Below are 13,077 nucleotides of genomic sequence, written 5' to 3'. Positions count from 1 at the left end.
TTATTTTAAAAATAATTACCAACACTTGCTTCTCTTGTAAAATACAAATATAGAACCTCTGATAGATTTCAATAAACTGGTGGTAAGAATGTAACAGCATTGTGTGTTTGGATTAGATTAGATTTACCATTACTAACCACTTAGGAAAATCCCTTTTCCCTTTGGGAAAATAGGGTTAACTATGCTATGTCAGTTTTTTAACAATCTTCAAAACAAAGTCAATATATCTTGGTTCCTACAGTATTGCAATATACTGCAACCTATCGTATCGTGTCACCAGATCTTCCTCTAATGGACACCTTATTAACTGTCCATACTAGTAAACAAAACAGCCACAAACGTGGCAGAAACAATTAGTTAAAATGTCAAATTAAAGTTCAATTCATTTCTCAGGTCGATAAAGATTAAGAGGCAGCGATTAAATCCTGAATGACTGTAATGTTCCCTCTGTTTTAAGAGCAGGGTTGAGGCCCACACTGTTGCTTTTCATTCACTTGTTACTTCATCTGCAGCCATTGAAACCATTAAAGCGTCTCAGCTATTAAAAAAAAAAATCCAGGTTGATCACATCTTAACACTGCCGTTGTCGAACATTAATTTATGTGTCATTGTGTCTTTAGAAAGCGTCGCTCGTGAGTCAGAGAAGGAGACAGCAGGAGGTTGAATAAATTCACCGATGAGACCTCCACAACAATTGGATTTTCAAAGATCTTAACCAAATTGAAACCCAATGAATATCTTCATTTAACCGGCCAGATTGGTGCTGTGTGTGCGGCTCCTAATGCATGCGCGCACACCTCATGACAGGCCCCTGTACAGATGGTCCGAGCGTGAGCCTGAATGAGGCTGGAACCATCGGCGGCTGCTGACGCATTGTAGGGGGACGTCGTCTTCAATACAGCACTTAATGAGAACAGACTGACTCTTTCTGCCCCCCCCCCCCCCTCCTCCATTCCCTCGCTTCCTCTGTCCATTCTACCTCTGCCTCCTCCCTACTTCTCTCTTCTGCACATTTCCATCTGTTTGGAGACAAAGGGCCACGAGCCAGCTCAAGCCCTGGGTCCCTGCTGGTGAAGTAGGCAGGGATAATTCGGCCCATCCCGGGGGCTGCATTTCAACACATGGACCGTGGCTTTTGTACTGCAGGGCGTACAAGAACCCTTCATATTCCTCGCAGGAGGACATGAAGCTAGGACGTGCACCTATCACCCTCCTCTTCACGGGGACCACCAAAGGGAGACACAAGTGTTGGGAGGTTTTACTGATGGCAAGGGCGAGCCAGCGGGAGTGCAGAGGGCTCCGCCGACACCAACACTTGCGACAAGGAGAGACGAGGAAAAAAAAAAAATGAAGCGGGACGAAAACCCCCCGAATGTTGTTAGTCACTGTGAACATATGGCTGTTTGTTGTCGTCCTCTCTCTCCCTGTCCAATTTACACAGCCCTCTAGAAGTGTGTGTGTGTGAGGGTACAGTGTGTGTCTCCGGGCTTTGAGTGTACCTGAATGACGATGAGAAGGATGCTGATAATGGCCACTGTATAATCCCCCCACCGTCTGCCCACACCTCCTGACATATGGTCACCCATCGGCCTCCACCATTACATAAGCCCGCTGTGCGGCAAGGAAGGGGTGGGGCGAGGTGTGTTTGTGGTTAAAACGTGCTACTTTCTCACACACTTGCACTCACAGGAGCGTCAGGCTGTTGCACTGCCCCTCAGCTCGGGCTCGGGCTTCTCCTGTCACTTCCTTCTCCGCTGCCCCTTCTGCCGGGTTTTTGTAAAGAATAAATTGAAGAGGAGTCGATGCTGCGGAAGCTTATGGGATGAGGAGCACAAATGGCCTTGTAGTGCTTCATGGGCGACGTACAGATGGACCCGTCCATTCAATAAGCTGGAGCAGAAGTCTGTCTCCTCGCCACTGCCAGAACCACAGAGCTTGTTTTGTCTTCTGAAGAGGACAATCTGTTGGTGCAACATATTGGCACTTTTTCTTCCCTCGCTCTTTTTCAAATAAAAACATTTCCCAGGGAAGATTGAGGCCCGGGACTAAGACAACATGGCATTTTTTAAAAGCACTTTTGTTTCAATTTGGTTTTCTCACAGCCATTTACCTCAAGACCACCAGCTGGATGTTATCTTTTAATGCACTAAGAACAATTACATTCTGTTTGGTACAACTTTTTCTTTTCTTCTCCTGAATGTCATGGTCTTTTCTTTTCATTGATTATTTCAAGGGTCCCAGGCCCAAATAAATCTGTATATATTAAATTATTACACTGCAAAAAACAGTGTTTAAGTCCCGATTCAAGAAAAATCAGTTGGAATTTATTTGTCACATTTAACTGAAACTTCCAGAAAAAAAAACTTCATTGGAATTGCTTTAAAGTCGTAGAACTAAAAAAAGAAAAATATCCTGATATAGCAAGATAAGCAAACTTTATTAATTCTGTATATCATTCTTTATTTCAAAAACATTGCGACAGAAAATGTTTCTAACCTCATTGGTAGACATTTTTAATGTGTCACGCCTGCACAGAATTCTTTAGCGAGAATTCTGACCTGCTCTAGTAGAAGAACTCACATTTGCCCAATCCTTAAAACTTATCACTGGCTGCCAGTTTCTTTCAGGATCCATTTTTAAATTCTGGTTCTTACTTTCAGATCTATTCATGGTCAGACTCCTCCTTACATCAGTGATCTGATCCAGCCTTACACCCCAGCTTAGGCTCTGAGGTCGGTGGATCAGAAGTTACTGATGAGGAGAGAAATCCTTCCAAGGTGTTGCTCCTTAGCTTTGGAACGATCTTCCTCTCTCTTCGTTCGATGGATCTACTGACTCCTTCAAGAAACATCTAAAGACATTTTTTATTCGTTCAGGCTTTTCGGCTAATTTTCTTGGGGTTGCTGTATTTGTCCTATGTGTCTTGGCCTTTTAAAGTATACTGTATATTTTAACTGTTTTTTGTTTTTGATTTTTAATGCGCTTTGTGACCCTGGTCTGAGAAAGGCGCATTTACAAATATTTACTTATTTACTTAATGCAGCATCATTGTCTTAATATCTTAAAATAAGAAGCTTATCTGGACTTTTCAGGTCAATGTTGCTCATCATTATGTCTAATAAGACAATTTTGCTGTAAAAAATGTCTTGAAATATATATCGAAAAGTCTTTTTTCTTACTGACCAAATAGACGATGACAAACTTCCTTTATCAAAAACTCCTGATATACTTAAAAAATCTGAAAGTGTTTCAGTCTTGTTCTAGTAAAATAATTTCAGATTTTGAAAGAAAATACAAGATGAGGTTTCTTTCCCCATCTAGCAGATTAAAGAAAATACTGTATAAGTAATTCAGACGTCATTACATTTTACTAGAAAAAGCTCACAAGTTTTGCTTCTCATCGAAATTCTAAACTATGACCAACTTACCTACATACAGTTCATTCAACAATAAATGATGGAGTCTACTGACTCCTTTAAGAAACATTTTAAGACGTTTCTATTTGTTCAGGCTTTTCCTTGAATTTCTCGAACTCCTGTGTTGTTCTCAGTATTATCTTGATCTTTAAAGTATGTACTTTTTTGAGTATTGTTTTGATTGTTTAAGCGCTTTGTGACCCTGGTCTCGAAAAGCGCTATATAAATAAATATTACTTACTTACCTGATTTTATTGAGGTGGGTATTTTGAATTTTTTTCTTTTAAGTATATAACAATTTAAAACATCATGAAACAATAATGTTGTATTTACTCAAAAATCTTACTAAAAAATCCAAAATGGCCTACTTTGCCTGACATGGGATCTTTTAAGAGATTATTAACCTAAACTTTGGCCACAAAACATCCTGGTGTACATATATCATTCACCAGAATTGTTCCCCGACCTCTGGGTCTGGGCCCGGTACTGGTCGGTTAATTTTGATACTGGCCAAGACAGAATGAAAGGAAGTTCATCTAATTTCTGCTGAATTGATTATTACTGTTGAAATGGGTTTCATGATTTTTCATGCACTTTGACGTCTGTTTGTTCTTTTTGTTTGAGCTATTTTACCTTTATTTGTATCTAAAGGACGGTCTCTTTAAATGATGTCAACATTTAACCAGTCTGTGGTGCAAAATATAGTTGATGACGGATCATATCCCAGTTACTTGGGGCAATCACCAGGAGACACCCTGGAAAGGTGGCCAGTCCAACACAGAACACATACAGTGAACCACTCTGTTAGCCACAGAATATCATGACTCATCAATTAACCAGTACGGGGGTGCAAGGAAACAAATAAGAACAATTGTGTGAAAAACATGATAAATAAAAAGCTCATGTTTTTTATTTTCAATGTTAACATTGAACATGTGTCTAAAGCAATATAACTATACCATTGATGTCCCAATTTATTAGTAATCTACACCACTTACCAGACCTCATAGCGAGTTGAAAAACCCAAGACAAACCATTTTTTAAAAGCCTATGAATCACTTTGATTTCAACTGAAGGAAACTTTCCAGATTTGCTGGGTGTCAGGGTCAGAAAAACTAAGCCGACAACAGAAAAGTCGCCTCCATAATTGCAGGGCCGGACACGGAAAAAGTGGCGGATGCTGAATTGAGAGAGATGTACAAGGCCCTTGAGCTGAAAACATTTTCTTCTCCCTTCAACTGCCACACGTACAAAACATTTGAAATAAGAAAATCTGCTCCTGGGAAACCTTCACCACACCTGCCTCCTCCCGAGGATGAAAGATTGACTTTGACTCCCACTGTGGACACCAGTTCAATAAATAATTTGCTTGACTTTACACCTCCTAATAAGGCTTTGATTAAAGCGCCCCAACATCATCCGGTCTTTTTATAGAAGCTGGGATCGGCCTATATTGCAAATGAATATAAATATTTGGACCTTTTTGCTCATACCATTTTGGCAATATCACATCTCGGCCGTGAGCTCGCTCATAAATTTCCATCTCTCTCAACCCTCCTCTCTCTTTCTCTCCTCGGGTTTCCCACGGGAGGTGCCAGACGGCCAGTAATTTGGTTGTCTTGGCTCGTCTGGAGTAACACCTGCCCCCTCTCTGGGGATGAGAGAGCCTTTCAGCCAGGAGCACACATGGAGGCTACCACTGCCTTTAGCTGCTGACCACTGCGCGAGCGCAGGCTGGGGAATCTGGCGGTGTGTGTATGTGTGTGTGGAGGTGCACACTGATTTAATCTGGAGTGCACAGTCAAGTATGAACATATCAGAATATTGGAATTCAAGCAATTATATCCAATATTAAAGTAAAAAAGAGTTTGATTCTTTTCTGTTTCACTGCTTCGTTGCAGCACCATGAACATAAAATAGTAATGTTTTTTTGACTTTAAGGTTTGATAATTTTGTTTTTTCTAATGGTCAAGTTTCTTTCCTCCATCCGACACTTTTTTAATTTTTAATTAAAACAAACTTTCATTGTTCCCAGAAGTTTATTCACTGCAACTTATATTGAGAAAATCTTTCAACTGTAAGTCTTCCTTCTAGAGAACTTCTATTAGCGAAGTCATCAAGGCCCCAAACATGGCTTATGACATCGATGTATCTAACCAACAGAACCGTTGTCTTCAAACAGAGGTGAGATCTTCCCTGTACAGAACTACAACTAGCAGAAATCAGGTTAAACCATCTAGAAATGTTAGCATCATGCTACGAGTCAAGTAGACTAAAGAATGGATTACACAATGGACGATACATTAAAGTGTTAGTTTAACCAAAAAGCTATTGGATAAAAAAGTTTGGATTCTTCAAAGGTTTTTAACTTGCAATTGTGAGACCTGCCTCAGGCCTTTTGTATTTCTATCTATTTTTTATTTTTGTTTAATTCATTTGAAGGCACTTATATAAACATGCACCTGTTGCAATGGGCAAGACGTGGCTATTGTTTTCATGTTTTAACATAAATGTCTGTTTCAATAATAAGTATACCAATACTTTATTTGTATTTTACATTTATATATATGTATCTGCATTACATTGATATAATTTGCAAGTACAGGATATGGTCCTAATGAATAAACTAAACATTGTGTTACACCACAGATAATAATTGTATGATCAACAGTGTCAAACTGGGATAAAAAAGACTTAGAATGGAGATATCAACATTATCAGCTGCTAAAAGGAGACCCTCGGTTTGATCTAAATCCAGTTAAAAGAACAGATGGAAAGTCTTGGCTAAGGCTGGAAGTTTAAAACAGGTCTCACAAATAAAGTTTTCACTTGACACTGTAAAAATATAGATCCTGCTGATTCATGTTTATATTTTGGATCAGCAATTGATTTCCTTTTTGACAAGCTAGTTAACCTAAATGTTTGTGTCTGTGTCTGCTCTTTTAAAGTTACGTAATTAAGAGTTTGAAATGACAAAAGTGTATCCACCGGTACCTATTACACTGCGGCACATAAAAAAAAAAATTCTTGTAAGCATCCGTAACTGCGAGTGGATGAAAGTTTAAAGTCAAACTTTGATTTCAGTTCTGAAGCAGATACGTGCAGACGCTGTTATCTCTGTTAGTAAACCTATACAGAGAATCTCTTTCCTTATCTATGCTATATTTTGCAAGTGTGTGTTCTGTGGGTTAAATAAAAAATAACTCCTTCTGTTCACTTGGTAATTAAATATTAATTCATCATTGATTGATCAGCAGCAGCAATGGTTTATTCACACACACATGCACATGAAAGCACATACACATGCATGCAAGCAAACATACGACTCCTTTTAACCATGTAATTTCAGTGCATAGATTTATCCTTGAATCATCACTGTTTAAATATTCAATTAGGCTGTGTAAAAAAAACTCAGTTTCACCCATGCCTGTCTATATATTATATATAAATGCATGTATTCATTTGGGACTTTTTCTTTCTATAAGAAGATTATGTAATTCAGTAGTTGGTAATATATGTTTATTACCCTTAATAAAATATATCCTGCTCTACTCCATTATGCTTTTAATTTCAGTGTCACTTTGTTTTCCTTTTCATATTAAATACTGACATAGAGATTATGATTATCCTTTTATTTTTTTGATTTTTTTTTGTAATAGGCCACCTGGGAGCCGGTGACGTCATAGCGCCACACCCACGCCACTAACGAGCGAGGAATTACACTCAAAGCGCACTGCGGTTTGGGAGGCTTTAAATCACCAGAAAAGTATTTTAAAAAATGAATTTGCGAAAGTGATCTTACTTGACTTGCTTCTATGTCTGCGTGGAAGTGCGTTACGTCATCTAACGTGTGCGCACGCATGTATGGAGCAGATGTCACGCGTGTTAAAAAAACAACAACAACAACAACATCTTGTTTTGTTTCCAAGTATTTTCGTATTTTTAATGAAAAATAACAGCGGAAAATATGAAAGTTTGTCCATTAGAAACCAGCTGTCACACAACACCTCTACTACAAAAGATCTGCATAAAGCAACAAGTAGCTACACAACCCTGAAGAGAGAAAAATCTTTGGATAGAGGATATGTTTTTCCCTTCACTATAAATCACGTCATATAGCAGAGACAAACTGGGTAGTAAGAAAAAAAAAAGAAAATTGTTGTGGTTCTTTTTTGGTCACAGCAGAGAGAGTTCGCCATCATGACCGCTGACTCCCTCTCACATTAAAATGATGCCAATTAATCTCTCAGTCACCTCTCGCCTGTTTAGGGAAATAAACATTTATGGAGGCATAATAAGCTCCATATTGAAGTGCTTATCGTTGCTGTGAATAGACAGCAGACATTTGAACAAAAACAAAAATGATAACATTAAATAATTTGACAAACAATATAGGATGAACAGAAAGTGCCTTTCACAGAGAACATATTCCACATACTAAAATAGAAGCAACAAACAGATATACATTAGTTTTACTAAAAGGACGCCAGCCTATAATAAATAAATAAATAAATATATTTAAAACAAGTCAATAAATAAATAAATAACTCCATTGAAGAACAACAAAAAAAAAAGATTAAGGTCACAATTTTATACGTCAGAAGTGGCACTTGTACGCAGTAAATCTGTTTTTTTCCCCCCTTTTCGGAGAAATCTAACCTAAGTCTAAAGCAGCTATGTGGTTTACATCCGTTCTTTCTGTTTCTTACATCTTTTTTAGAGGTGTAGATTGATGATGGGAGGAGGGATGGATCACTTGTCCGTTTTACTGCCAAGATAAGAAAGACAAGAAGGTTGTATTTTCGTTGATTTGCAAAAAAATATATTTCACGACTTTTCTAATATTTTTTTTATCATTCACTGATTGTTTTTTATTCGTGTGTATTTAAAACAAAAACTAATAATTTAATTGTGAATAAATCAAGGGACGTTCTTACCATAAATCGATAAGAGCAGTATTTTTTATGGACACACTTGTGGACGAAATCAAAACAACGAATTAAGCATATAACACTGTCATTTGAGTTTGTTTTTTTTAAATCAAAATCTAAAACATTTAAGACATTTTAAGGTATATTTTTGGTCACACTGATTTTTTTTTTTCAAGTTTTATCGTTTGAATTAAATAGTAACGGTTTTTAAAAAACATGGTTCGATGACGTGAAACTTTCCTCCAAGTGACTTCCAGCACCAAGAGTCATGGCTCCAGCAGGCATGTGTGTGAAGGATGATTCCATCTGACAAGCGACTCAAAAATCGAGACGTTTGCTCATCATTTCTCGTTGTCTCCAAACTTCTCTCCTACATCCATGAACAACCGCGTGAGAGCTGCCTCTTTAAGAGTCAATATTTACAGCCAATTTAACAAAAAAAAGTAGGAATTTCTAATTTAGACACGTTTTAAAGGCCTTTTTTTTTACGAATAAAGTCCTCCTTAAAATCCGGGCCTAAAAAATAGACATCCTGTACACATTATGAACATCATCTGCTTCAGAAAATGATCAGTCGACATTTAACCCCCCAGAAAAAAAAACAACCACGAGTCCAAATCTCTCGCGCAAAAAAAGGTGTTTCGGATCTAAACATCCAGGACGTGGTTGAGATACGAGATGTAGCAGATCGCCAGTCTGAGGATCTCGATCTTGGAAAGTTTCTTGTCCGGGGGTAACGTGGGGAGTAGTTTCCGAAGCTCCGCGAACGCCACGTTGAACGCCTCCACGCGGATCCGCTCCCGGGTGGCGTGGGCCGAGCGGTACTTGGCCGTGGCCCTCCGGCGCCTCCTCTTCTCCTCCCGGCTCAAGGGCTGGTCGGATTTGCACCTCACCCGCTCCTCGCCCTCCGCCGGCTCGTCCGAGGTGCAGCCCGCGGACCTGAGGCCGTTGAGCAGCGACTCCGGGTCGGACTGAGTCCAGGAGAGGTCCGCCTCCGTTTGGTCCGGACTGAGCATCATTTTTGGGTCTCTCTTGTGGTGGGGGGGTCGGGTGTCACTCTTTTTTGGAAGCACCTGAAAAAAAGATAAATAAACGATATATCAAGCGTGTTTTTTTTCATCCATCATTTGAACCATATGGATCTTATTTTTATATTTTTCTTATTTCAGTTTAAGACTCACCTCACAAAGTTGAGCGACAATTTTTCAACTCTTTTTCAACTCCAGATTAACTCATATTCCAGCGACACCATCAGCCGACACTTGACTTTTTTCTTTTTTTTTTAAGTGACAAACTTTACTTTCTTTTGAAAAGCAACATTTGGGTCTGAGTTTTGAAAAAAAAAAAAAATCTGGGGGGGAGAAGAAAAAAAAAAAGATGAGAAGATCCAGGGATGTTGAGAGATGGTTATCAGAAGAGTGTCAAGTGTCCAGCGGAGGAGAGACAATAGATGATGCTGAAAGTGGCTTCTTGTCTATCCGCGTGTTTCCCCGACAAAGATGTGTGAGATAAGAAGCGCTGATCTCTGGTCAGCTGAGGGCGGATAATCCGGGATGTTTTTTCCTCGTTCCACTCTGTCTTCCAGCCGAGTGTCAAATGTTAGATAAGATCCGAACCATCCCGACTAATAAAGGCTCACTTCAGGGACGGAGGGGATGGAATATATTTGAGGAACGGTATTGTTCTAACGCCGCCCTCTCTTACTCACTCCTTCTCTCTCTCTCTCCCTCTCGCTCTCTCTCTTTCTCACACACACATACACACACACACACACACACTCCTCACGCCCCTCAGCCCTCAAGCGCTCTACCTCCCGTGGGAGTGGAGGGCAAAGAGAAAGAAGGGATGTGTGTGTGATAAAGGGAAAAATCAGGAGAGGGGGGGCAGTGTGGTGGGTGAGTATGTGTTTTGGTAAATGATTAAAAATGTTTTTTTTTTTCGTTTTTTTTAAGGTGTTGCTTGCTACAGCATATGGCAGCGAGAGGAAGTATTAATATAAATCGATAAAATAAAAAAATAAAATATGAGGTGAACCATTGCCCAAGAGGGACCTTGAAATTAAAAATGTTATTTGGTGTTTAAATGCCAAGTTTCAAACATTAAATACAAATGTTCAATATTAAGGTCTAAATATTTCTGATATGATTTGTAGATCTGAAATAATTCCATGATTTTGCAAAGTAAACCCGTATTATGCCGGTATTTATTTTCAACAGATGAAAAACAACGGAAATATTTGATGTGATAGTAAAGGTTATTAAATAAGACGTCCCTTCAGGATGAAGCAGGAACCAATTGTAATTAAAATAGTATTTCAATTATGTTGAAAAAGAAGGTCCCCTTAAAAAATAAACAAAATAAGATTATAATGTGTCATAAAAACAAAAATGTAACTAATTCAAAGTATCTCGGATCAGATAGTATTAACAGTATAGATAATAGGTTTGGATATAAAAAGTTTCAAATAACAAAAAGACAATTTCCTATTTCCGTTATTTGTATTTTAAAAACTTTGTAAGATAGAAGAAGTCAATAAAAACATAATTAACCCTTGTGTTACCTCAGGTTCAAGGTGACATAAAGGACCGAAAAAATAAATGTGTTTATGGTCGTTCACCTTGACCCAGAGACAACACAAGGGATACCACAAAGACATTTGTTTTCGGGCATTTGGGTCACCGTGACCATGAGATAGCACAAGTGTTACCAAAAATAAGAAGATTGCATCTAGAACCAAGCAGTGAAGGAATCTGTGTCCAGCCCCAGCAGCGTAACAAAGATGGCTTCCATTGTGAGATATTATTCAGGGGTTAAAGTCGGCCGAGGAAACCGATGAGTCGAAACATCCTCTCCCTGCTGTGGAGCTGAACGTTTGTCAAAGCTAGCACTGACTGAGTGAAAAACGAAACTACAGACTAATCTCAAAATGATAGAACGGGCTCAAGCAGTGACGTTCTGACACTTTTAGTGATGGTTCTGTTCATGAAAACCACCTGTGCTGCCCTGTCATGACTGCTATTTTTTTTTGTGTCTACTTCAATTAGCACATTTTTGGGTCCTTTATGTCGTGACAAAAAACGTAATACCACTTGTGACACCATTTGTAGCTCAACAAATTCACTTAAGTTGTCATCCCTAATAGCCTAAGACACACGGTATATAAGCTGTTGTGCCATTATAAACTCTTTAACTGAAATAAACATCTGATATGCGGCACAAAATCCAACCTAATAAAATATATATTTTCGACAGAAGTGTTTCCCGAGCCTCGTCACTTCATCTGTGATCCATCCGCGGATACAGATTTCCCTGCTCAAAGGAGCGTTTGATTTCCTTCTCTTCAAAGTCCCATTATCATTAACCTATCATCTAAAATTCCACATTTGTTTCCGTCCATTTTCCCCTCATCTTCGGCGGGGCCTGGGCTCCCGAGGAGCGGCGCTGGCCAGCAAGTGTGGGGACTAGCTGCGCCTAACGAGGTGATTAAAATGATAACGGGAAGCATGGATGACTTGCCGTGGCCCGCAGCCACCGCCATGCATGCTGCCGCACACACACTCACACACACACTCTCACACACACACACACTGCAAGTGAGAGAGAAACCAGTGCCAGGAGGAGTGTATCAGTGTGTGTGCGTGTGATACAGGGGGAAGAAAGTGAATGCACTTGTGTGTGAGATGATGGACAGCTCGCCTTGGGCTCTGGCCGGGTCCGGGAAGTGTGTGTGACACAGGGAGACTCACAGCAGGGTGTATCGGAGACTTGTCAGGACCAGGAGACTGAGGTCTCCTGACAGCTGGAGCCTGTGGACACACACACATGCACGCACACACACACTAATTGTTCCGCAGAAGAAGAAGCTGGGTTCTGAGCTTGGTGGTCGGGAGCGGCGAGACCCCTCCTCAGACAAGACGGCCCCTGGCCAAAGACATGGAGGACCCCTCCTAGGCTGTTTTGTTCGTGCCTGCTGCAATTACACTCCACAGCTGATGTGGCGAGCGGAGAGACCCGGCGACTGACTGCAGGGTGGTTCTGTCACCAGAGAGCATGATGGGTCGATCCTGGTGCTGCTCCTTTACACGTTGATGCAGAGAAACACCAGAAGAAGAATTATTGTCTGTGAAAACAAGAGGGTTATGTTCAGTGTATCCCAGTGTGTGCTGGTGTTTTTTGTTGCAGAGAGAAGAGGTCAAAGGTTCAAAGTTCACAAAGCGTGGTCAAGTCCAGGAATTACCTGTTAATACAGGGAACAGGAGTCATCTTGTTTCATGTTATCATAGGATTCAACATAAAGGGTGTTTCATACAAAAGAACGTTTTGACTTCGCAGGAAACATGTTGTTATTAACGTCGGCGGCGACCGACCTTGTCCGACGGCTGATAATCGTGTTGGTGTGTCCCGGCCTTAACAACCCTTTTAGGTATCCAAAAACGAGATTGTAGATGCCTCAAATTGCAAAACGAGAATAAAAAAACAAACCCCCAAAAAGTAAAAAGCACTCAGAGAGGACCGACTTCCATCAAGCATCTTACTAACCAATGTCTTGGTCCTTTATTTGTCTATAATCTTTTGCCATTTGATATAACACTATCATTAACCGTGAAATGAACTCAACTGGACCCACAAACTAAACTAGAAAGAAACTGGATCTTGATCTTTTTTGAGTGACAAATCCTTCAAAAGAACTGTGGATCCAGATGGTAAATCAGAACACGGCAAAAAAGAAA

The 13,077-nt window shown here is 39.9% G+C and overlaps 1 protein-coding gene across 1 annotated transcript; it reads right to left on the bottom strand.

Annotated features, from left to right (window-relative positions):
- Positions 1 to 8,864: 8,864 nt before the first annotated feature.
- Positions 8,865 to 10,407, bottom strand: nhlh2 (nescient helix loop helix 2). Its single transcript, XM_087792568.1, has 2 exons — positions 9,529 to 10,407; positions 8,865 to 9,420 (listed from the first exon to the last, which is right to left on the bottom strand). The coding sequence occupies exon 2, from the start codon at positions 9,364 to 9,366 to the stop codon at positions 8,995 to 8,997; it is 372 nt and encodes a 123-aa protein (XP_087648694.1). The 5' UTR covers positions 9,367 to 9,420; positions 9,529 to 10,407; the 3' UTR covers positions 8,865 to 8,994.
- Positions 10,408 to 13,077: the final 2,670 nt, after the last annotated feature.

The sequence above is a fragment of the Callionymus lyra genome, chromosome 5, assembly GCF_982586985.1.
Source record: "Callionymus lyra chromosome 5, fCalLyr1.hap1.1, whole genome shotgun sequence".
NCBI classification, from domain to species: domain Eukaryota; kingdom Metazoa; phylum Chordata; class Actinopteri; order Syngnathiformes; family Callionymidae; genus Callionymus; species Callionymus lyra.
The sequence above is the reverse complement of the archived record's forward strand: the minus strand, read 5'-3'. Positions and strand labels throughout refer to the sequence as shown.